Source organism: Trichechus manatus, unplaced genomic scaffold (assembly GCF_000243295.1).
Source record: "Trichechus manatus latirostris isolate Lorelei unplaced genomic scaffold, TriManLat1.0 scaffold00163, whole genome shotgun sequence".
Classification (NCBI taxonomy): domain Eukaryota; kingdom Metazoa; phylum Chordata; class Mammalia; order Sirenia; family Trichechidae; genus Trichechus; species Trichechus manatus.
Window position 1 is genome coordinate 380,446 of NW_004444099.1, and position 26,752 is coordinate 407,197.

Sequence of the window (26,752 nt, forward strand, 5' to 3'; positions counted from 1 at the left end):
ATAAACAAGAGCTAGTGTGGAGGTATGGAGGTCAGCAAGCTTGACTGCCTTGCTCTGAGCTGGCAGGAGGCAAAAGTGAAAGTGTATGTAGCACTTTATTGCATCATTTCTGTCTGCGCAAGAGTCAGAGATGAGATTCTGGGTTTTCCCAAGAAAACTGGTCTGTCTGCTCAAAGGCAGGGAAAAGACAAAGCAGTCCAATCAAAAGCACATCCCCTTTTCAGAAAAAGAAACTCTCTGGACTTGATTTACTTACTATTCATCCTGCAGAGATTCCTTTAACTTTCAGGCCTACATTACATTGTATCTTTGACTAAACTACTGCTCCACTATTTTTTGTTTCTGCTTTGTGTTCTAACTATAGTGAAACAGTGGGATGTAGTGTTCAAAAGGTCAGTGAGTCCTCGCCTTCTGAAAATTAATGGACTTGCCAATGGGGATTGGGAGTCTGGATGGCCACAGGAGGGATGACCTTCCTAATGAATTAGAAAAGTATCTTACTAGGTTTTCAGTTAATTCAGAGTCCCAAAGAGCCTGTCCCTGAGAGAAATGTCCTCAAGGGACTCTCAGCTCATGTCTGGACATTCCCAATGTTTCCTTCTGAGGTCCCTGGAGACCTGGGGAGACTGGCCCAGAGGGGACAGAGTAAATTTTCCACCACTGGGGAGAATGGGAATAACGAGTTACTTTCTGAGCGTTTACAACATGCCAGGCATTGTTCCAAGCCTGGCAAGTTTTTACTCAAGCACAAGAAATTGGAGTTTAAGGGGTATCTACTTCCAAGTCGCTATGAGTCGGGATCGACTTGACGGCAATGGGTTTGGGGGTTTGGTTTAGACTCCCGAGTCCTGCACCAAGCATTTGGCGTGTATCAACTCAGTTAATCGTCCAAACAACCCCATGAAATAGTTACTGTTATCTTCATTTTCCAGAGGAGAAACAGACTGGTTGAAAGCACCTTGCCCACTGTTATACACTGTAAAGTGGAGGTGCTAGGAATCAAAGCCCTGCTGGCAGCCATTATGGGTGTCACTAAAATCAACTTTGCTAAAACGGATCAGAAAAATCCCCTAAGACTCAGGCAGGGCCTGCCTGGGGAAGTAGGTGACTCATAATAGCCTTTTGAGATAAGGAACTTCTCTGCTGGAAGGGTGTGTGAGATTCAAAGGTAAACTCTCTGTGTGTGTCAGAGTGGGAAGCTGTGGTCTACTCCTAGCTTGTCCAAGCTGAGAACCTGCGCGTAATCCTTCCCTGCCAGAGCCCGATAGCCCGTGGACAGGGACAGAAAAGAATGAAGCAACAACCCGCGGCCAGCCACGTGGCCAAACGTCAGAGCAACTGGGGCCGTCCGCGGAGGCTGGGCCGGAGGGGGCGGGGCTGGGGCCCGGAGTCTCTGGGTCGGGCGGAGTGCGGCTGCGCACGGCGTGGGCCGGGCGGAGGTGGGTCGGGAACGCGAGCGCGAGCCGAGTTAAAGGCCGCTCCCCGCCCCGCTGGCCGCGCCAGTCCTTCCAGTGCGCAGGCGCAGAGGTCTCTCCTTGTCAGCGCCGCGTGCGGGCTCTGCGGTCTGTAGCAGCAGGAGCTGCGGCCCATCTCCGGCATCATGAACGGCTTCAGTAGCGAGGAACGGGCCGCACCCTTCACCCTCGAGTACCGAGTCTTCCTCAGTGAGTGTCCGCGGCCCGCGCCTCTCCCCCTGCTCACCCGCCCATTCATTCCCGGGCCTCGCCTCCCGCCCGGGCTCTGTCCCTTGTCCCTGGCCGGGCTGGGCTCCCGGGGCCCGGACCACCCGGCCCTCACAGTTCACATTTCCCGCTCGCGGGCGGGACTGCGTGGGTCGGCCTCGGCCATCCCTCTCTGCTAAAGAGAAATAGTCCTCTTTCACACGCCGGCTGGACCCGAGCTTGGGCCAGGCTGTTTGCAGGTGTCAGGCGCGGGCGGTGTCTGATGGGAAAAGGAAACCACTGAGACAGTCTAGAAAGGTGCTTGGAGATAAAATAATCTCCATAAGAGGACTGCATAGTTTGGGGGGCCGAGGGTGGGGCGGTGATTTTCTAAAGACCTTAATGCCTCCACCGTGGCTCAGATTGTCGGCGAGGAGCAGGATGAAGTCCAACCCCGTTTCTGCAGATGGGAAAATCGAGGCCCCGGTGAGGGGCTGTCAGTGGAGGCCCTGGACCCACTCTTCCTCGGAGGTCCTGGCTAGCGCTCCTGCTTCTCCTGCGGGTTTTCCCGTAGCACCGATGCTCGGAATGCTTCTTTTGAAACAGAAAGCTGTTCCCCTCGAATTAAATACACCCACCCATTGCCGTTGAGTCGATTCCGACTCATAGCGACCCTATAAGACAGGGTAGAACTCCCCCATAGTTTCCAAGGAGGGCCTAGGTGGATTTGAACTGCTGACCTTTTGGTTAGCAGCCTTAGCTCTTAACCACTATGCCACCAGGGTTTCCTCAAATTAAATAAGTAACGTCAATCTGTAAGCATGAGTAAGAAAATGCCAAATTTTTACCCTTGTGCAAGGAGTTGGAGTTTAAGGGGTACCTACCCCAAGTCCTGCATCAGTACCGAGGGACCTCAGGCTGAGGGCGCTCAGCTTTCCTGGACGCACCATCTTTTGCCCTTGTAGGTGGAAGAAAGCTACCTTAGGTTTATCTTTTATCCTCCAGGCCACAAGGAATAGATTGTTGGCGATAACGCAGGTGTTCAAAAACGTATCATCAAAGGCGTTTCTGTGTTAACTTTTTTTACGATTTTATTGTGGAAGGAAACGGGTGCTGCGAACTCTTTGAGTCCCTGTGTGTGAGGGCTGGGAGGGAGGAATAGAGAGGACGAATAGGAAGACTGAAAGAATGAACAAATAAAGCCCCTGGCAAAAAGTAGCCTGGTGTGGGTGGGAGGAAAAGGAAAGTGAAGCCTAGAGCTTACACATCTAACTGAAGATTAAACTACCATGTAAAATCCAGGAAGGGTGGGACTCCCCATTTTATTTAATTTCGAAATTAAGCAGCAAGAGCAGTGCAGGAACTTTTGCCTAACAATTCACTGGACTATTTTTCTGTAGTGTTGACTCCAAGAATTTCTCTGTAGGAGAGGCGTTTAGAGAGATGACTCTCTGGTTTGAAGTTGGCGGGATGATCTGGGTAATGGTCTAAAAGCTGTATTTGCAGAACAAATATTTCATATTTTACTTAGATTTTTTTTACATAGTAACACGTTTTACTAAGATTATATACTGACAGCGAGTATTTGATGGCCATTAATGGGAGACCAAAGCCACTCCTTGACTTTGGCATTGGCTAAAGTAACTGGAATTTAACAAATACCAATAATTAGAGCTAGTTATAGAATTATGTAGTTTTAAGGTTTTTTTCTTTTTAAATCTTAGGTTTCTTAGCATTTTTCCTAATAGGAGAAGAAAGATTTTTTTACCTCTATTATGTTACACTTGCCATCTTCTTTAAATGTAAGTACTGTTTTCATGGGTTGGACCGCAAAGTCAAAATTGGCTCCAAAGGGACCTTTACGGGTTTAGAGATGCTCCTTGTTCAACTTTTCCTGTACCACTATGGTTTTTAAAATCAGAAGAGATGCTGTGTGGACTTGATCCTTAGATTTCCTAAAGAAAAGTGAGGAAGTTTTCAACTTACTTTTTTGGATATGGTAGTTAGGTTTCTAGAATATAGAAAGTAACTGTGAAAGTATTGTTACAACTTGATTATCTTTGAGAAAAATCATAATCTAAGATGGCTCTGTCTTTCTGGGACATCACTTAAAGCAACACAATTTATAATTCAGCACATTGGTTCCCTCTTTTCTCCCTAAGTATTTCATAATAGTTCTGTACAGTGTTAACTGGTTTAAGATTGATATAACACAGTTTGATCGACTTTTATGTACCAGGCACTGCTAGGCTCAGAGGTTACAAAGGTGTGTGAGTTGGTCTCTGCCCTCATTATAGGAGTAAGTACTTGTGAGATGCCTAAGGAGCGCATAGGATGAAAGCTCAACCCAGTCTTGAAGGAGGGTCAGGGAATGTGAAGTATACAACCAGTTTTTCCGGTGTGGGAATAAAATCTTGGTATAAAGAATGTACTTCATGCACCTGGAAATATAATTAACCACAGTAATAACTTTTTCTAATTTATTTTACAGAAAATGAAAAGGGACAATACATATCTCCATTTCATGATATTCCAATTTATGCAGATAAGGTAAGGCATCCTTGTCTTTTGGACAATCTCTTTACCCAGTTCAGTGAGTTCCACTTATGGATTTTTTTATATGTGTCATAAGAAGTATTCTAAAAGCCTCATTGTGCTTTGAGTTAAAGGTGCATTGACTAAATAAGAAGTCAGTCTTACAGCCAGATTATTCAGTTACAAAAGCAGCTATAAATTGGGGAAGGAGTAGAGGAATAGAAGTAAAATGTTTTTAAGCTGCCTGGTTGGGAAAAAAGTCACATTGTTCTTTTCTGTATGTGTTTTTATAACTAAAATCCTAGACTTTATTAAAACCCAGAAACCAAACCCTTTACCATCGAGTCGAATTCCGACTCGTGGTGACCCTGTAGAACTGCCCCATGAGGTTTCCAAGGCTGTAAATCTTTACGGAAACAGGGTTTCCAAGGCTGTAGATCTTTACAGAAGCAGACTGCTACATCTTTCTCCCACAGAGTGGCTGCTGACCTTTCCGTTAGCAGGTGAGCGCTTAACCAGTGTACCACCAGGGCTCCTTATTTAGTGGTTTTAAAATAAACCACTTAGCTGCACAAAATTTGGACTGTGGGATGTTTATTAAACAGTAAAAATAAACTAGATTTTTCAATGAACGTGGGAAAATTCTATACTTTTAATGGCTTGGTAGAGTTAAGATCTGCAAAATAGATCACCAGGCCTTTCTTCCAAGGTGCCTCTGGTTGGACTTAGCCTCGAGCCTTTTAGTTAGCACCCAAGCACGTTAACCATTTTCACGACCCAGGGACTCCAAAGGTAAGTCCACTGACTCCTGAAAGATTGTGTCTGTCCCTATACACACCAGCGAGCTGAAGAACCTAACTTTAGCGCTGAGTAAGTTTATCACAAATTGGTAAGAATCTTTCCTAAAAAAAAAGTCTACAACTATATATGCCAAAATATTTTTAATCCTTGGTTGGTGAGATTGAGAGTAACTCTTTTTTTTTTATTTTCTTTTTGTGCCTTTTTATATTTTCTAATCTTTTCATAGAGAGCGTGCATAATTGGTACAACTTTAAATAATTCTTTAAAAAAAAGTTCACAGCTCTTTTTTAGCTTCCATCCCAATGGGAAAATTGTGCTGTATTTAGGAACTGACACAAGGACATATGTCTAATTCTTTTTTACATATTTAAAAAATGGTTTCGTTCAATCAGGAAGCTTAATTCACAGTGCGTGCAAAGTTTTTCCAGTTGTAAAAGCTACATACGTTTTTGACCTTCCTTAGCTAGATGCCAGTAAATAATACATGTGAGCTCACATTCCAGTGCATGTCTGGGATAATGTTAAAGATGACATTTTATCCTTACATGTGTTGAGTCTCACTGTGTTCCTGGGCTTGACTACTAGAAATAGACCAATCCATTGTACTTCTACCAGCAAGTTTGCTGCAGTTCTGTGCTGACACTTGGACGCTGGCAGAAAATCCAGCATACATGTTACGTCAGAGGAGCCTGCCCGAGCTGGACTCCATCTGGAGGCAGTGGCACAAACAGCCTGAGGCCAGTTACGTGCCACAGTTATAGGAGGGACCTCTAATTGGCATGTGTACTCTTGCAGGATTCTCAAAATTGCATTTATTCAGAAACTCTGATTTATTACATCTGCTTTCCTGGGAATTGGTATGAACTGCAGGATCCCTCCCCTCCTCTTGAATTGCCATCATTTGGTTGGTTTGAATTGTCTGTTTGTTGTCCAATAGGATATATATCAAAGTACTTTACAGGAACATCTCAGGCCATTTTGAGTAATGAAGAGGTCTAAAATGATGACCCTAAGTTTATTGGTCGTACCTTGGCATCCAGACCTGCTAAAAAAAGAAAACTGTTTCTTGATATATAGCTGCTTTGGGGGGTTCAAAAGTGATTGGACAATATCTAGCCAAGGACCAAAATGATGATAGCAGTGTGGTACCTAATCTTACTGCTGCTCCAAGTTACCCCAAAATAGGAAACAGATTATGTGTTGGTGTCATGTAGAACTTCTCACTGAGGTTACCCTACGACAGACACTGTGAAGTCTTGTATGGACTGATTTTTGCCTGTAATCTGGGATTACTCAAATGAACACTTTGCCTTTCTACCACCCTGCACTGGCTTTGAGTCCCTGGGTAGTGCAAATGGTTAATGCGCTTGGCTGCTAATCGAAAGCTTGGTGGTTTGAGTCCACCCAGAGGTGCCTCGGAAGAAAGCCTGGTGATCTACTTCCGAAAAATCAGCCATCGAAAACCTTACGGAGCACACTTCCACTCTGAGACACATGGGGTCGCCATGAGTTGGAATCGACTCGATGGCAGCTGGCGCTGGCTCTAAAGCACAAGCTTTTGAGACAACTGTGGATTTCACCAGTGGTCCAGACCTCAACAAACCACAGACTTCTGATTGCTGCCTGAGAGGCAGGAAAAGGTTCTTTTGTTTTTAAGGAAATGTGGTACGTACAAAACACAAACAAGGGCGTGGTAGACAGAAATTATTTTGGATGATAGCCTAAAGATCTGATTAATTCAGCTGGTTATAGAAGAGTATGAGATATATATTTTAGTTCCAATGTAATTAAGTTTATGTAAATACATTTTTATATGCATGGCCATAGATTTTACCCCTATATGATCAGTCATTTGAAGAATGATAATGAGAGAATGTCATTATCAAATGAGAGTGGACCTTTAACACAGCTTATTTAGCTCTACTTAGAAAAAATGTTCAAGAGCTTATCTTCCCCTCCCCTTTAGGACCTTTTAATGTGGACAGTATTTGCTTTGGTGTCTGCCATTAGGTTATGTATCCAACCAGATCTAGAAATTCTTGTGACTCACATATCCTGCTTGGATTAGTTCCAAATCCATTGGGTACAAGAAAGCAAAAGCAAGCACTCACTGGAGTTTTTTAAAATTGTACGGATTACCTTTGTTCTAGGTCTATTTGGGACCAAATATAGAAGCACCTGTAGAAGACTGTCTTCTGACATAGACCTTCTGAGACACCAGAAATTTTTAAAATCCAGAACATGGTCAGCATAAATAGTGTAAAACACTGGGTAGATTAAAGCTTTACCTAATTCTTAAAATGCTCAAATATGATGTGATGTTTTCATTTAGAAGTTTGATGTTTTTCTATTCCAAATCTTAAATAATCACATTAAAAACTAGTTTTGACAATGTAGGCTTCTATTTGTTTTACAGATGACTGTTGGGAGCATATGTAAAATATGGAACTGTTTCTTTTCTTTCCTTCTAAAAGATTAATGATATAAATAGATTAAATAGATTGATGCTCCAGAAACTTAACAGAATATCTTCTGCAGCTATGTATCATTCATAAATCTTAACTTTTTTTATTTTATTTTTTTAATTGTATTTTAGATGAGGGTTTACAGAGCAAATTAGTTTCTCATTAAACAATTTATACATATATTGTTTCGTGACATTGGTTGCCAACCCCATGATATGTGAACACTCTCCCCTTTTCGACCTTGGGTTTCCCGTTAACAGCTTTCCTGTCCCCTCCTGCCTTCTCGTCCTTGTCACTGGGCTGGTGTGCCCATTTAATCTTGTTTAGTTATATGGGCCTGTCTAATCTTTGGTTGAAGGGTGAACCTCAGGAGTGACTTCAGTACTGAGTTAGAAGTGTGTCTGGGGGCCATACTTTCGGGGTTTAACTTTTTTAGGTACCTCACTGTACCTGAATCTTTTAGAAAAGATATACTATTCAAGTGGATGCTTTTCAGATCACTTACTTCCATACAGGGTTTGCTTTGTTTTGAATTTTCTATTTTTTTTTTTTTTTATTGTACTTTAGGTAAAGGTTTACAGAACAAATAGTTTAGTTTCTCATTAAACAGTCAGTACACATGCTGTTTTATGACATTGTTTAACAATCCCACGACATGTCAACACTCCCTCCTCGACCTTAGAGGACCTTGTTTTTTTTGGTGAAAATATACATAGCCAAAGGTATACCATTTCAAAAATTTCTACAAGCACAATTCAGTGACATTGATTACGTTCTTCCAATTGTACTGCTATTCTCACTTTAGATGAAGGTTTACAGAACAAAATAGTTTCTCATTAAACAGTTAGTACACATGTTGCCCTATGACAATGCTTAACAACCCCACTACATGTCAACACTGTCCTTACTCAGCCTTGGGTTCCCTATCACCAGCTTTCCTGTCCCCTTCTGCCTTCTAGTCCTTGTCCCTGGACTGCTGTCCCTCATTAGTCTTGTTTTGTTTTATGGGGCTGTCCAGTCCCCGGCTGAACAGTGAACCTCAGAAGTGACTTCACCACTGAGCTAAAAGGGTGTTTGGGGTCCATAGTCTCGGAGTTTCTCCAGTCTCTTTCAGGCCAGTAAATCTGGTCTTTTTTGTGTGTGTTAGAATTTTGTTTTACATCCTTCTCCAGCTCTGTCCAGAACCCTCTGTTGTGATCCTGGTCAGAGCACTCAGTGGTAGTAGCCAGGCACCATCTAGCTGTACTGGACTCAGTCTTTGGGAGGCCTTGGTAGGAGTGGTCCATTTGTCCTTTGGACTAATCTTTTCCTTGTATCCTGTTCTCTTCATCCCTTGCTCCCGAAGGGGTGAGACCAGTGGAGTATCTTAGATGGCTGCTCACTGGCTTTTAAGACCCCAGACGCTACTCACCAAGGTAGAATGTAGAACATTGTCTTTATAAACTGTGTTATGCCAATTGAGCTAGAAGTTCCCCAAGTGAATTTTCTGTTTTTATAGACAGTTTCATAAAAGGAAGTTTTAAAAATGCCACAGAATTAATAATGTAAACACTACCTTCCCCAATTTTATATGTACATAGAACAGTTTTCTGTTTATCTTTTGGTTTTATGCTTTCCAAGTCAGAGTTAGAATTGGAAATATAGATAAAAAAAACTGATAACAATAAAAGATAATGTTATGATGATTGAATATGCATATGTGCAGCCACAGTGCCTGGCTTATAGTAAAGTCATAATACACAATAACCAGAAGAACTAAAAATAGGATGATGTTGAATTGACCGCAATGCCTAGTTATTTTTGAATCCTTTCAAAGCTGTTTTATAGAGTAAGATCACTGAAGTCGGATTAAGAAATTTTAGTCCTAGTTTGCCGCTAACTGGCTTTGTGACATTGAGCAAGTTACTGGGTTAAGCCCTGTTGGTCTTTGTTGTTGTTGTGTGCTGTCAAGTCAATTCCGAGAAGAAAATCCTTTCTACTACCACTGCTTTTCTTCAAATTTTATTGTGAAACAGAAAAATAAAAGAAAGGGATGGTAAGAATAGAGGGTGATTGTTTTTTTTAAATTTCTTTCTAAGCCTGGTATTTGATTTCTCAATTTATCTAGAGAAACATCTGGTGGGTCAACTTGAAAATGCTCATTTAAGCCACTTACTTAGTTCTGCAATACAGCACATCATGTTCACTGGGCTTCAGGTCCCATGTTGGAAACATCACAAATTAGAAGGTGTTCCTAAGTCTCTCAATAAAGACCCATTTACTTTACTGCTTAGATTCAGAGATGGGATGTAATTAAAATGAAAGTATGTTTCCTGTATTTGTGTTTAACTAGCCTACCTGAAGCCACAGCCTATTCATTAGTAAATGACTTGCCAGACTACTGACTTTTCACACAACATAACCTGTTTGGAGATGAGACCTATCGTCACTGTAAAAAATAAAAATAAAAATGGAACCCGTTGCTGTTGAGTCTATTCCAACTCACAGTGACCCAATAGGACAAAGTAGAACTGCCCCATAGGGTTTCCAAGGAGCAGCTGGTGGATTTGAACTGCTGACCTTTTGGTTACCAACTGAACGCTTAACCACTGCACCACCAGGGCACCATACTGTAATATTCCCAGTTAATCAGTGAAGTTGTATGTCTAAGATATAGGTCATGTTTCCTCTCTCTCTAAAACATTTTGTTGATTAATGGAATGATATAATTTAGACTTGCTAAATTTCCAATTTCCTTAGAATGTGGGCATCTTTAACATTAACATTTTGACTACCTGATGAAATGATTAGAAATCTGAGCAGTGAGACCGACTATTAGGTTCTGACTTTGGGAAATCAGAGCTAAAGCTGTACTTTTCCCCTGCCTCCCACAGGCTTATCAAGATCATCCCTGTAGGGATACTAACCTCCTCCTTCCTTTTTCTGAAACTGTAAACAGGGAGGTGAGGGCTTTGATGCTAAAGCAAGGATTTAGAATCCAAGGCATGGCAGAAGTGGAGAACAGGTTTCAAAAGTTCTAACAATAGGGATAATAAGACAATAAATCCAGAATTGAGCAAAGTAATAGTTGAAATGAGTTGAGATTAAAGAAAGGAGTGAATTTGTAACCGGATGGTACTGAGTTTGTTAGTCTTGTCCAGTATTTTTAAGTGCATAAACATTGGAAGTATTAGAATGCATAATGTTTTAGCAGTAAAAGTTTTTATAGCAATGCAGTAATTGAATTTTTCCTGTCAGTAGCCCTGAAAATCCTAAGTATCGCTGTTCACCTAGTGGCAACTCCCTGAACTGTTGCCATGGTAGCTTGGAAGAAAGAAACTGTTCTCAAACACTTTTTTCTTAGTAAACTATTCTTTAGTAGTAATTCCTGCTGAAGAAAGTCTGAGGAACCTCCTTTTTTTACATCAAAATGTTTAAGAACATCCTCCTTCATGATAGTAGTTGATGGGAAAAAATGATGACTGGAAGTTACTATGATCATAGCTTTAAAAAAAGTAATTTGAAAATGTACTAAACATCTATTTTATGGACAAGTCACTCCCCAGGGTTTATGGACCCCAGGCTGTAGCCTGAAGCCTACAAGCTAGAAGTACCGGGTTTGGAAATCCAACTCTTTTTTTTTTTTTTACAAAAATTTGTACATATACTGTTACGTGACTCTAATTGCTCTCCCCATACTGTGACAGCACATTCCTTCTTTCCACCCCTGATTCCCCATGTCCCTTCAACCAGCCCCTAACCCTTTCTGCCTTCCCATCTCACCTCTGGACAGAAGCTGCCCGTTTAGTCTCTTGTATCTACTTGAGCTAAGAAGCACACTCCTCACGAGTATCACTTTATGTCCCACCGTCCAGTCCAATCCCTGTCTGAAGAGTTGGCCTCGGAATATGAGTTCTGGGCTGATAGAGAATCCAGGGGCCATGTTTTTTTGGGTTCCTCCAGTATCAGTCAGACCATTAAGTCTGGTCTTCTTACTAGAATTTGAGTTCTGCATCCCACCTTTCTCCTGCTCCATCTAGGACTCTCTGTTGTATTCCCTGTCAGGGCGGTCATTGGTGGTAGCCAGGCACCATCTAGTTCTTCTGGTCTCAGGCTGATGAAATCTCTGGTTTATTGGCCGTTTATGTTTCTTGAGCTAATACTTTCCTTGTGTCTTTGATGTTCTTCATTCTCTTTTACTCCAGGTGGTTGGGAACAATTGATGCATCTTAGATGGCCGCTTGCAAGCTTTTAAGACCCCAGACACCACTCACCAAAGTAGGATTCAGAACATTTTCTTAATAAGCTTTGTTAGGCCAATTGACCTAGATGTCCCCTGAAAGTATGGTCCCCAGACCCCTACCGCTGCTACTCTGTCTCTCAAAGTGTTTGGTTGTATTCAGGAAACTTCTTAGCTTTGGTTTAGTCCAGTTGTACTGACTTCCTCTGTAGTGAGTGCTGTCCTTCCCTTCACCTAAGATAATTCTTATCTACTATCTAGTTATTAAATAACCCTCCCCCTCCCTCCCTACCCTTGTAACCATCAAAGAACGTTTTCTTCTGTGTTTAATCCTTTTCTTGAGTTCTTATAATAGTGGTCTGATACAGTATTTGTCCTTCTGTGACTGACTAAATTCACTCAGCATAATGACCTCCAGCATCCTCCATGTTGTAAGATGTTTCACGGCTTCATCATTTTTCTTTATCATTGCGTAGTATTCCATTGTGTGGATATACCATAATTTGTTTATCCATTTGTCCGTTGATGGACACCTATGTTGTTTCTATCTTTTTGCTATTGTGAACAGTGCTGCAGTGAACATGGGTGTGCATATATCTATTTGTGTGACGGCTCTTATTTCTCTAGGATATATTCCAAGGAGCAGGATAGCTGAAATCGTATGGTACTTCTATTTCTAGCTTTTTAAGGAAGTGCCAAATCGATTTCCAAAGTGGTTGTACCATTTTACATTCCCACCAACAGTGTATCAGTGTTCTAGTCTCCCCACAACCTCTCCAGCATTTATTATTTTGTGTTTTTTGGATGAATGCTAGCCTTGTTGGGGTGAGATGATATCTCATTGTAGTTTTGATCTGCATTTCTCTAATGGCTAATGATCATGAGCATTTCTTCACGTGTCTGCTGGCCACCTGAATATCTTCTTTGGCGAAGTGCCTGTTCATATCCTTTGCCCTTTTTTTAATTGGGTTATTTGTCTTTTTGTTGTTGAGGTTTTGCAGTATCTTGTAGATTTTAGAGATTAGACACTGATCAGATTTGTCATAGCCAAAATTTTTTTCCCAGTCTGTAGGTAGTCTTTTGACTCTTTTGGTGAAGTCTTTTGATGAGCTTAAGTGTTTGATTTTTCAGGAGCTCCCATTTATCTAGTCTCTCTTCTGGTGCTTGTGCATTGTTATTTATGGCTTGTATTGTGTTTATGCCATGTATTAGGGCTTCTAGTGTTGTCCCTATTTTTTCTTCCATGATCTTTATTGTTTTTGATTTTATATTTAAGTCTTTGATCCATTTTGAGTTAGTTTTGTTCATGGTGTGAGGTATGGGTCTTGTTTCAGTTTTTTGCGGATAGATACGCAGTTATGCCAGCACCATTTGTTAAAGAGACTGTCTTTCCTCAATTAATGGACTTTGGGCCTTTGTCAAATATCAGCTGCTCATAGGTGGATGACTTTATGTCTGGATTCTCAGTTCTGTTCCATTGGTCTATGTATCTGTTGTTGTACCAGTACCAGGCTGTTTTGACTACCGTGGCATCATAATAGGATGTAAAATCAGGTAGTGTGAGGCCTCCCACTTTGTTCTTCTTCTTGAATAATGCTTTACTTATTTGGGGCCTCTTCCCTTTCCATATGAAGTTGGTGATTTGTTTCTCCATCTCATTAAAAAATGCTGGTGGAATTTGGTTCGGGATTGCATTGTGTCTGTAGATCGCTTTGGGTAGAACTGACATTTTCACAATGTTGAGTCTACCTAGCCACAGGCAAGGTATGTTTTTCCACTCATGCAGATCTCTTTTAGTTTCTTGGAGTAGTGTCTTGTAGTTTTCATTGTATAGGCCTTTTATGTCTCTGGTTAGATTTATTCCTAAGTATTTTATCTTCTTGGGGTCTGTTGTAAATGGTGTTGATTTGGTGATGTAAATCCAACTCTTAAGGAGTTAAAACAATGTTTAATGTGTTCAGTGCTAGTCTTCAGCGCCTTGAAAAGTATCTGCTAACATAGTGGGTGATGCTTAACAAATACTTGTTGCAAAAGTGAATGAATTGGCTCTGCAGCCCCTGGCTGGATAACCAACCAGCTATTGTCAACCAGTTCGGACTCATGGTGACCCCGTGTGTGTCAGAGTAGGCTGTGGTCCATAGAGTTTTCAGTGCTAATTTTTAGAAGTAGATTGATCACCAGACCTTTCTTCCAAGGTGCTTTTGGGTAGACTTGAACCTTCAACCTTTCATTTAGCAGCTGAGCACTTTAACTGTTTGCACCACCCAGGGACTCCCCTTGCAGGATACTCTGCTATTTTTGGCTTAGCTAATTTCTAGACACCAAACCTTCAGGCTTTTGGAGTTCTCTTCACAGTAAAATTAGCTTACCATTTTCTGAAAGATGTTTTTTCCCAGTAGTTTTTTTTTTTTGCTTCCCATTAGTTATATAGGTTTGTAATATTAAATAGTGTTGTTAGGAGGCTCTATGGAGCCCTGGTGGCGCAGTGGTTAAGAGCTTGGCTGCTGACCAAAACGTCGGCAGTTCAAATCCACCAGCTGCTCCTCAGAAACCCTATGGGGTAGTTCTACTCTGTCCTTTAGGGTCGCTAAGAGTCAGAACTGACTTGATGGCAAAGGGTTTTTTGGTGCGACTATTTACTTTGATACAGTAACAGCGCCATCTTGTGAACCTTTTAGGATATCACTGCTGAAAACTTTTAAAGCCCTGACTTGTTCTTGTATCGTAGACGTGCAACTCTTTCATTTTGATACCTGAGAAGTGGTACTAGATAGACACAGTTCTTGAAAACTTATAGTGGGTAGAATGATATTTAATCAGAGACTGGTTCTGAGATTTCCTACCCATGAACATTTTGTAAACCATCCAGTTATTACTTTACAGGGATAGAGCGTTTTATTCGGTCTTGAGTTTACATAAAATGACCATTGTCATTTTTATGCATCAGGAGACTTGGGATAGAAACTCATAGAATTCTTTATTCTTTCTTGGTTTGACCGAGAACTAAAATAAGTGACAGAAGTTTTACCCTCTTGACTATAAATCTGTGTAGCTTTTCTGTTTGGTTAAAAGTAGCTACAAGATAATTATTGGCATGAATCCTTTCTTATTCCCTTGTAACTTATCAGTCCCTGTTTTTTAATGCAAAGTAGAGATAATTCTAAAAAGTTATATAGTCAAGTGATTTTCATTTTAAATCAACTTTTTAAAATATATATACTTTTTTATAAAGGAGTAATTGCTTATTTAGCTTCATCTTTGCCCTTTCCAGAAGTCTGTAAACTGAAAAACTGTATTTAAAGTTTTATTCCTTGTTAAAAATAATATTCTGACTGTATTTAAAGCTAAGTTTCCATTAGAGAACGTATCTCATTATTTGACTCCAGTATGCAAAATCATATGACAAAATGTGACTTTTTCATTGCGTTTTTTAAGCAGTAAGCATCTGGGAATTTTTCCCTATGAATGTATCATCCACTTTAAAATGGTCAATTTAGGTTGTAAACGAATTACAATACAGAACTGCCATTGGTTAAAATATTTTTGGAATGTATGATCTTTTATCCTCAGTGTCAAACTTTGTGTCTTTTTTAGGAGGACTTGATTTTTAAAAAAATAGCCAAATCTGGAGAATTATGTGGGTAATTGGGCCAATTAATTTTGTTTGAGGCTAAAACTGAAGTATGACAAAGTAATTAGGCTGATCTGGGGGTTGTCTTATAAACTGCCTCTGAAATAGAAACTCCAAAAACATTTTGAGTAATTGCAGTATTACTCAATGAATAGCCCTTGGTGATGATCACTTTGAAGATGGCCTTCCTTTGAGATACAAGTTCTGCTTGCTTAAAAACAAGTTACTTTCCTTTATGGAAATATCCTTTCCACCCCTTCCCCACAATATTTTATTATGAAAAATGTAAAACATACAGAAAAGTTAAAAGAGTTGTACAGTGAACACCCATATACCTTGAATTTATAATTAATATTTGGCTATATTTGTTTTATTATATACCCTCCATCCATCAATATATCTTATTTTTTGATGCATTCTGTTGAAAGTCCATTGACTTTAAAGATCCATCAAAAATTTGGTACAATGAACAGTTTACGCTTTGGAAGAAAGTGCGCTCGTTGAAGTAAGAGAACAGATGAGCTCTTGTGACCATCTCAACTTCTCTTTGTTTTTTCAGGATGTGTTCCACATGGTAGTTGAAGTACCACGATGGTCTAATGCAAAAATGGAGGTAATATTTTGCCTTATGTTGATAGTTAAACTTAGCCTATCAGTTTTGATCTAGCCACACTGATTTGCACTAATGTAAACATCTGAACTCCAAGGTTATCGTGTCTAGTCCTAATTTATTTTGCACCTGCATTTCCCATTACCTACCTGTCAACACTCTGTGCTACAGCTAAGCTCAACCACTTACTATTTGCAAGTGTTTCACAGACTTTCCTTCCTCATACCTTTGCTCTGACATTCCCACAGCCTAGGAATTACCTTTTCCTCCTGTCATATTCTGTCAGTCATTGACTTAGTCACCCCAGCCACAAATGATCTCATTGGAATTTCTGTAGCATTTTGTTAATGTCCTCCTAATAACGTCTAACACATTTGGCTTTTTGTTGTAGATATTTATTACGTATTTTATATCTCTTAATTAAGCTTTTTGACAGTAACCACATTTTGCATGAATAAACACAGAAAATACTTAAATATTTTTAAATGCTTTAAAGGAAGGCTGAAGTTGGAGAATACTTATTTTGCCCTTTTAATAAAATCTTGGTACTTCTAATTTCTCAAATGTTAGGACTTATTCCAGCTAATTTGAGTTTTTGCTTTGAGGAATTGATAAATGTTATTTTTCTCTTCTTGACAGTTCCTGTATGCCTCGAGTAAGCTTTCCACATAATGGCTGATTATGGAGTAACTTTTAAATTATAATCTAAAATTTTAGATTCAAATTATAAAAAGTTAGGAATAAAATATACCATTAAAGTGGAATTAGCGGGACATGCATACTGTAATTCACTTCCCCGAATTCTTGTCTGAATAGTATTGCACAGCCAATAAACAACAGTTTGAAATTTTTAATTTCAGATTGCTACAAAGGACCCTTTAAACCCAATTAAACAAGATGTGAAAAAAGGAAAACTCCGTTATGTTGCCAATTTGTTCCCTTATAAAGGATACATCTGGAACTATGGTGCCATCCCTCAGGTATGTCTCCATGCAATTGCTGAAAGTGGACTTTTTAGTTTACTAAAAATTAACTTACTGCTCTTAGTAAAAGAGATTTAAACACCTTCAGAAAGCCTTTGTCAGAGTAGATTTTAAAGATAACATAAAGGGTAATCAACTAATTTTAATACTTTATTGAATAACTTATTTTCAACGTAAACTGAAAGGTAAATATTTATAATGTTTAATTTCAGATTTGAAAGTTTGTTCTTTTTATGAAATATTTATTTTTCTATATGGAATGTTTGTAAGCTATATAAAATCTTTCTTTACAGATTGAGTCTATTAAGAGAAATAGTGTAGGGTAGTCATTAAAAGCACTGATATTTGGCACCAGACAGACCAGGGTTCAAATCGCAAGTATCCCACTTCCTAGCTTACCTAACTTGCCTCAGTTTCCTCCTCCCTGAGACAGGGATATTAAAAGCACTTAGCTCATGTAGTTATTTTGAGGAATAAAGCACCTAGTATCTGGCACATGTGAAGAGCCCTAATGGTGCAGTGGTTAAGAGCTACAGCATGCTACAGCTGCTAACCAAGAGGTCAGCAGTTCGAATCCACCAGCCATTCCTTGGGAACTCTATGGGGCAGTTCTCCTCTGTCCTGTAGGGTTGCTATGAGTCAGAATTGACTTGATGGTGGCAGCATCTGGCACATACAAGTTCTCAGAGCTATTGACTTTTATGTTGAGTCCTGATTCCTTCCTTGAGTCAAGCTCTTTGTAGTAGAGTAATGAGGAGATTCTGTTTTCCTAAATAGTCAACCCTTTGAGGAGGGGCAACGTCTTCCTTGTTTACGAATTCTTCCCTATCGCAATGCCAGTATGTAGTAGGTTCTTACTGAATATTAGAATGAGGAGTCACTAGAATGACTTCTACTGTGAGTAAGTGAGATTCTGGTTTGACGGGCTAATGCTGTGTCACTTAAGATTTTTCCATGAAGTATTCCATTTAAATTTGCCCTGCTGATTCTGATAAATGATTTGTCTTTATTAACCATTAAGCCTATTAAATGGAATCCATTGTGAAACAACCTGTATGTTACTAGAACATAGGTCAAACTCATCTAGCTTGTTAGGTAAGCAAAGTTGTTTGCATTAATTATTAGTTATAGAACTTCAACTTGTACTTTAATTGATTATGCCTAGAAATATTGCCCCTCTGGGAAAACATTGCTGAAATACTTAGTCTTCTGTGGGTTGAATTTTGCATTCTTAATGTTGGTTTTGTTGGATCCAGTCTTCCTTTAACCCACTTCACTTTTATCTTCTGGCCTTTACTCCAGCTAAGCAGGCAAACAAATCCAAGTACTATGTTCTGGTTCAGGGAAGAAAGAACCAAAGCAACATTTATACATGACTGTCTGGCATGCATGGGCTGTCTTTTTTGTGAGATACTCTTCAAGGATTCTATCTTGCAATTTAGCAAGGAAAGAAAGCTGCAGTTTAAAGTTCCAGTAAATCCTGATTAAACTTTTCAGTCTTGATGTCTAGTCAAAGTGATGACACTTTTAACATCAAAACATTTAATTTTCATTTTAGTCTAACTGCCTACCTACTTCTGCTGTGGCAATCTGTTTTGAAGAAAATCTAGTTAGAAGAACGTAGTAGTGCCTAGAAGAGTTGTTCAAAACACCTTTCTTCTAATCTGTTTTTAATGTAAATATTTTGATCTATATTTCTTTGTGATTACAGTTGGTTATTAAGTGATGGTTTTGGGGTTTGTTTGTTTTGAATAGGATCATTGTCAGCTGTGAAGATTAAATTTAGTTAAAAAAAGACATCCCATAAAATGGGGGAAAGTATTTGAAAATTATATATTTGATAGAGGTCTAAATATCCAGAATATATAAAAACTCCTACAACTCAATGACAAAAAGAGAGACAACCTAATTTTAAAATGGGCAAGGGGTTTAAATAGACATTTTTCCAAAGAGGATATACAGTGGCCAATAAGCATATGAAAAGATGCTCAACATCATCAGTCATTAGAGAAATGCAAATCAAAACCATAACGAGATGCCACTTCACATCTTTTAGGATGGTTATTATAAAAAATAGAACATAACAAGTGTTGGGGAGGATGTGGAAAAACTGGAACACCTGTGCATTGCTGGTGGGAAATGTTAAGTGGTACAGCCGCTGTGGAAAACAGTTTGGTGGTTTCTCGAACAGTTAAACAGAATTACCACATGACCCAGCATTTCCACACCTAGGTATATACCCCCCAAAATTGAAACAGGTATTCAGATAGATACTTGTACATGAAATGTTCAAGCAGCATTATTCATAATAGCCAAAAGGTGGAAGCAACCTACGTGTCCATCAATAGATGAGTGGATAAACAAAATATGATATATACATGTAGTATAATACTACTCAGCCATGAAAAGAAGGACCGATGCATGCTACAACATGGATGAACCTTGAAAACATTATGTTCAGTGAAATAAGCCAGACACAAAATCAACTATTGTATGATCCCATTTATATGAAATATTTAGAATAGGCAAATTAATAGAGACAAAAAGTAGATCAGTGGTTATCAGGTCCTGGGGGAAGGGGACAGTGGGTTGTTGCTGCTTAATGAATACAGAGTTTCTGTTTGAGGTGATAAAAATTTTGGAAATAGCTAGTGGTGATGGTTGTACAACATTGTGAATATAGTTAATGCTGCTGAATTATACAATTAAAAATTGTTAAAATGGGAAACTTATATATTTTTACTACAATAAAAAATTTAGTGTAGCATTACGTTTAATAGGGTTCCGGGATTTGATTGAAATTATTGTGTGTAGTTAAGATTCTTAGTGAATGAAGAATTTTTTTAAATAAGAAAATAGCTGAAGATTCATATTTTTACATAAAGACTAATGGAATATTATCTTTTAATGTCAACATGATACACTTTGTCAGTGGTAATGCTGTACTCTAGCCATTATTTTTTTAGACTTGGGAAGACCCAGGACACAATGACAAACACACTGGCTGTTGTGGTGACAATGACCCAATTGACGTGTGTGAAATTGGAAGCAAGGTAATGAAATCTGAAATTTTTTTTTCTTCCCTGTTGAGGTGATATTCATGAAGTATATGAAGTTTATACTTTTAAAAATATTGTGAATAAAATATGACTATTAGTGAAAATAACAGTATCTTTTTGGGTGATAAATTAAAAGCTTTCATTTCATTCTTAGCATTTGTATGTTATAATTTGTACATTTAAGCCTAGTCTAGAAAAAAAATGTATATATATGTGTGTATGAATGTACTCATAGATAGGGGAAGTGGACGTGTTCTGCATTACTTTGAAAGACACAGAACTAGTCAATAGGTTGAAGGGTACCAAAAGGTAAATTTCATCTCAATACAAAGCAAACCTTGTCTAATGATTTGGAGTGATCAATGAATTGACCCAAGCCAAATGACCCCAAGTGTTGGAGATTTATGGTAGGGATTCCTCTACCAAGAAGAGTTGCTCTAAGGTTCTGATTATAGTTATGTTTCTTTATGGTCTTTCTTAGGCTCAGAGAAACAGCTAACAATTGAAAAGAAAGTTGTCATGCAGTGTTTTAAGACAAAGATTTTAAGTCATATTGTATGACTTAGTGGCTGCTTTAAAAGGTGAAGAAGCCACATTAAAATATGTGTATTTAACAGATTATAGAGGATTATTCTTTGGCACAATGATAGTGTAAAAAACATGAATTACTCTGAATTATTTTAGTGGTTTTCTTATGACATACAAATAATAAGAGATACCTCTTTTCAACCGTATCAGTGTTGATAAGGGATTTACTCATTTAGTTTTTTAAAATCTGCTTCAAGGAACAATTTCAGGCAAGTTTGCAGAAACATGACAGCTTCTTTATTTCCTGTTATCCATTAAGTAAAACTTTTCTTTCAAATTTCTTTCTTGACTGCAGTTATTAACTTGTCTTGACTGTGGTTATTGACTCTCAGGTATGTGCAAGAGGTGAGATAATCAGTGTGAAAGTTTTGGGCATACTGGCTATGATTGATGAAGGAGAAACTGACTGGAAAGTCATTGCCATTAATGTGGATGATCCTGATGCAGCCAATTATAATGGTAAGAAATATATTTTTGAAGATTCTGACGTCTTTATACCTAATTCCTAAATAATAAGCACCACCATACCTAACCTGCAAAGACAGAGTTATAAACCCATGCCCTCAAACTGTTAAATAATGGAGAAGGAAAACATTTGACAAAGCATTGTTATTTCTACTGCTGAACTTCTGTAATCAACTAAGTAACATTTTTCTTCATTGTAGGAAAGAAAAAAATCTGATAGTTTTGGTTTTCTGGTTTCTCCTTTCCTTCCGCATATACTAGCACTCATTTGCCTGCTTTCTTTCTGTCTTTTTTGTTGAGATGGAATTCATATACCATAAAGCTCACTGCTTTACAGTATATAATTCAATGTTTTTTTAGTATCTTCATCAAGTTGTACAACCATCACCATTGTCATTATCTGATTCCAGAACATTTTCACCACCCTAAAAAGAAACCCTATCCAATAGCCATCACTCTCCCCTCCCCTGTCTCCCCAGGCCCTGCCAACCAATCTACTTTCTGTCTTTATGGATTTGTCTGTTCTGAACATTTCATTTAAGTGGGACCATGCAGTATTTTTATTCTTTTCTGTCTGGCTTTTTTCACGTAGCATAATGTTTTCTAAGTTCATCCATGTTGTAGCATGTATCAGAACTTTTTTATTTTTATGGCTGAGTAATATTCCATTGCTTGGATAATACTCCATTTTGTTTATCTATTCATCTGTTGATGGACACTTGGGATGTTTCCACCTTTTGTCTACTATGAATAATGCTATGAACATTGGTGTACAAGTGTCTGTTTGAACACCTGTTTTCAATTTTCTTGGGTTTATACCTAGGAGTGGATTTGCTAACTCATATGGTAACTCTATGTTTAACCTTTTGAGGAATCATTGAACTGTTTTCCACAGCAGCTGCCCTATTTACCACCAGCAATGGATAAGGATTCCAATTTCCTCTTTCTGTTGTTCAATTTTCTGTTTAATAATAGCCATCCTTGTGGCTATGAAGTGGTATCTCATCGTGGTTTTGATTGCATTTTCCTAATGATTAATAATGTTGAGCATCTTTTCATGTGCTTATTGGCCATTCATACATCTTCTTTGGAGAAATGTCTGTTCAAGTTATTTGCCCATTTTTTAATTGGGTTATTTTTCTTTTTATTGTTGGATTGTAAGAGTTCCTTTTATATTCTAGATAGTAGACCTTTATTTAGATCCATGATTTGCAAATACTTTCTCCCATTCTATAGGTTGTCTTTTCACTGTCTTAATGGTATCCTTTGATGCACAAAATTTTTAAATTTTGATGAAGTCTAATTTATGTATTTTTTTCTTTTGTTGCTTATGCTTTTGATGTCATATCTAAGAAACCATTACCTAATCCAAGGCTATGAAGATTTATACGTAATGTTTTCTTCTAAGAGTTTTATAGTCTTAGCTCTAATATTTAGATCTTTGATCCATTTTGAGTTAATTTCTGTACATAGTCCAAGGAATGGGTCTGGCCTCATTCTTTTGCATGTGGACATCCAGTTGTTCCAACACCATTTCTCGAAAAAATGTTCTGTCTCCATTGGATTGTCTTGGTACCCTATTGAAAATCAGTTGACTGTAAATCTATGGGTTAATTGCTATATTTTGATTGCCTGAAGTCCTTTTTGAAAAAGAAGTGTTTATACCTTATAACTCTGTCTAATTAACCTTGCCTCTATTTCATGAGCTAACCCATTTATCTAGTTATTGAATTGAATTAGTTTTCTCTTGTCTGTCCAGTAAGACATATGGAGTCCCTGGGTGGAGTAAATCGTTAACACACTTGGCTAGCTAACTGAAAAGTTGGAGGGTTGCATCCACTCAGAAGCACTGTCTTAGTTATCTAGTGCTGCTATAACAGGAATACTGGAAGTGGGTGGTTTTAATAAACAGAAATTTATTTTCTCCAGTTTAGGAGGCTAGAAGTTAGCATTCAGGGTGCCAGCTTCATCCACTCAGAAGCACTGTCTTAGTTATCTAGTGCTGCTATAACAGGAATACCACAAGTGGGTGGTTTTAATAAACAGAAATTTATTTTCTCACAGTTCAGGAGCTGGAAGTTCGAATTCAGAGTGCCAGCTTTAGGAGAAGGCTTTCTCTCTCTCTGGGCTCTGATGGAAGGTCCTTATCTCTTTGAGCTTCTGGTTCTGGTTGATCTTCGCGTGGCTCAGCTCGGCATCTCTTCTTTTATCTCTTGTAAGAGATTGACCCAAGACACACCCTACACTAATCCTGCCTCATTAACATAACAGAAAACTCATTGCCAAATGGAATTATAACCACAGGCATAGAGGTTAGGATTTACAACACATATTTTGGGGGGACATAATTGAATCCATAGTGTTCCACCCTTTGGCCCTTGGAAATTCTTGTCCTTGCCACATGTAAAACGCATTCACCCTGTCACATCATCCCAAAAGTCTTAAATCCACTCCAAGTCCAAAATCTCATCTTCTGGATCATCTAAATCAAGTATGGGTGAGACTTTAGATGTATTCCATCCTGGGGCAAAATTCCCCTTCATTGGTGAACCTATGGAATCTAGATTACAAGTTATCTGTTTCCAAAGTACAGTGGTGGAACAGGCACAAGGTAGACATTTCCGTTACAAACGGGAGAAATTGGAGGGAAAGAAGAGATAACAGGCACCCATTGAGTCCAAAACCCAGCAGAACAATTTACATTAGCTCTCAAGGCTTGAAAATAATCCTTTGTTCTTTGGGACCATTTGGGAAGTGGCCCTCCCCTCCAGACTCTGGCTGTTGGCCATGCCCTCTGGATTCTGGGTGGAGGCCCCTTGGCTCTGGGCTTCACCTTTGCCTTCCAGGCCCATTGGGACAGCAACTCTGCTCCCTTGGCCCCGGCAGGCCCCATTCTTCTGCCTCTCGGGCACAGCAGCCCCACTCCCTCAGCTTTGGGGTTTGGCCACATCCCCCGGTACACCTTAATGGCAGCCCCACACTCTGGAACCGAGTTGGTGAAGATACAAGTCTTTGAAACCTAGGAGGCTATGGCCCCACCCTTTGAGATCTGGGAGACTGTGACCCTACCCTTTGAAAATGAGAAGGCCTTGCCTCCCATGTTCCTTCCAACAGTTCTACTTATCTCTGAACTGCTCCAGGGATGGTCTTTTTCTTTTCTTTTCTTGGAGGACAACAGATATAGCTTTTTGGCCTGTTTTCTACCTGTAGAATTCCAAGACACTGACAGTTTTCTTTCCTTTCATCCTGTCTCTATGACTCCTTCAGTATAAGCTGATGGGTTTTCTGCTGTAGTAGTTGGTTAGATCCACCAGTCACAAGCTTAATCTTTTAACAAAAGATTGTGTAGACACATCCTTGGTGAAAATTCTCAGACATGTGTCCTTAGTTTGTAGAACAGAATTTTCCAAATCTTTAAGTTCTGTTTTCATTTTGCACAGTTCATTTTTAAGTCCATCTCTTTCTTCTTGCTTTTCACTATAAGAAAGGAGAAACCACACGGCCCCTTTATGATCTTGCTTAGAAATCTCATCAGCCAGATATCTAAGTTCATCACTTACTCATTCTACCTTCCATTAAACATTTGAACATAATTCAGACAAGTTCTTTGCCACCGCATAAAAAGCATCGGCCTTCCTCCATTGTCCAATAGCATTTTCTTTTAGAGCCTCACCAGAAACTCATTTAATGTCCACATTTCTAGCAACATTCTGTGGCTGGCACCATATGTATTCTCTAAGATGTTAGCTCTCCTCACTTCCTCACCAGAATTGCCTTTGATGTCCATAATTCTACCAACAGTCTCTTCAAGGCAATCTAGGTTTTTACTATTAGGCACCTTAAAACTTTTCCAGCCTATACCCATTACCCAATTCCAAAACCACTTCCACGTTTTAGGTATCTGTTAGAACAGCACCCTACTCTTCCAGTACCAAATTCTATCTTAGTTATCTAGTGCTGCTATAACAGAAATACCACAAGTGGGTGGCTTTATCAAACAGAAATTTATTTTCTCACAGTTTAGGAGGCTAGAAGTCTGAATTCAGGGTGCCAGCTATAGGAGAATGCTTTCTGTCTCTGTTGGCTCTGGAGGAAGGTCCTTGTCTCTCTCTTTGAGCTGCTTCTGGACGATCTTCATGTGGCGTGGCATCTCTCTTCCGCTGTCTCTGCTTGCTTCTCTCTCCTTTTATTTCTTATAAGAGATTGACTCTAGACACACCCTGTACTAATCCTGCCTCATTAATATAATGGAAAACTCGTTCCCAAGTGGAATTATAACCACTGACATAAAACCCATTGCCGTAGGGCTCATAGCGACCCTATAGGACAGAGTAGAACTGCCCCATAGGATTTCCAGGGAGCGGCTGGTGGATTCAAACTGCCAGCCTTTTGGTTAGCAGCCGAGCTCTTAACCACTTCACCACAAGAGCCCCAACCACTGGCATAGAGGTTAGGATTTACAACGCATATTTTGGAGGACACAATTCCGTTCATAACAGGCACCTTGGAAGAAAGCCTGGCAATCTACTTCCGAAAAATCAACCATTGAAAACCCTGTGGAGCACAGTTCTCCTCTGACACACATGGGGTTACCATGAGTCAGGCAACTTGATGGCAACTATTTTTTGTTCTTGTTTTTTTTTTTTTTTTTAAACATTTCCCAGTTCACTTTGCAAACTTTCCATAGTTAGTGGTACTGCAGTAACGGAAAGCTTGATCTTCTTTAACTATGGAGATTATAAATTGGACTTAAGCAAAATTATTTTATGCAAATATAAATGTGCTTCTGCTATTGAATGTAATACTCTTTCCAGTAATACTTATCCTGATTAACTTTTTAGGACTTATATCTTGTGTTTGCTTTCACTGAGCAGGAGTTTGGTCATTTAAAGTTCAGTTTGATGACATTGAGTCTAGTCACTTTTTTAAAAATATTTTATTATGTTTTTGGTGAAAGTTTACAAAGGTTTTCTAGCCATGGTTCTTTCATATTTGGAGGATAACTTCCCCCTTCCAATCATTTTACCAGTCCAAAACAGTCATTAACAATTAGTCTTTCAATAGGGCAAAGAGACAGTAGAGTAAGGTTACTCAGGTACCAGCTATTCAGCCTTGCTGCAGGTGACCATCTGATTTGGTCAGACTCTCCAACAGTTCATCTCGTCTTCACTCTTTCTGGCCTCTGATAAAATTTAACTAAGAGGGGATTATTCCCTTGCTCTGAGCCTCAGGAGGTATCAGCATAAGCAAAACCTTTAAGGGACTTTAGGTTCGGCCACTGTACTCCAGACCAGCAGTGCCTCCCCCTTAGTCCGCTCTTTCACACTTACAGCTTCTACAATTATAGTTTTTACAATCACAATTAATCCTTTTAACAATCAGTACTCCCAGCTGAATCATATAATCCTTTCAGCATCTTTCCCCACCCTCTCTTCCCCAGACCCATCAGGAAAAGAGGAATCTATTCAATGGGGATCTTTCCTTGTCCCCCTCATTTTGCATGTAAGCACACCCACGAAAGTGTGTAAACCAGCCACTTCATGCCTTTATCTCTCCCCTCTTCCCATTTTAGATAGCCAATATTTAAATTGCCTGTCCCTGTCAAACCAGTGCTCTGAGGAGACAAGCATGTTCCTTGATCTTGAAGAATCTTCTGTTCTGCTTGGAACTTTGAGTATCTGCATCCATAAAGAAAGTCTAGTCCAGAGCAAACCATCAAGTTGCAGCAGTCTACA

General features: G+C 39.2%; 1 protein-coding gene across 2 annotated transcripts in view; it reads left to right on the forward strand.

Moving 5' to 3' along the window:
- Positions 1–1,494: 1,494 nt before the first annotated feature.
- The window catches only part of PPA1 (inorganic pyrophosphatase 1), a 34,957-nt gene continuing 9,699 nt past the window's right edge, over positions 1,495–26,752 (forward strand). Inside the window, exons 1-6 of one of the 2 annotated variants that reach the window (XM_004386372.1) lie at positions 1,495–1,664; positions 4,153–4,211; positions 15,872–15,925; positions 16,783–16,902; positions 19,872–19,958; positions 20,885–21,011. In XM_004386372.1, coding sequence (XP_004386429.1) covers positions 1,601–1,664; positions 4,153–4,211; positions 15,872–15,925; positions 16,783–16,902; positions 19,872–19,958; positions 20,885–21,011 — 511 coding nt within the window. In that variant the 5' untranslated portion in view covers positions 1,495–1,600. Of the gene's footprint in view, positions 1,665–4,152; positions 4,212–11,661; positions 11,720–15,871; positions 15,926–16,782; positions 16,903–19,871; positions 19,959–20,884; positions 21,012–26,752 lie in introns of those variants that run through there. The other variant, XM_023740722.1, reaches the window with a different exon arrangement.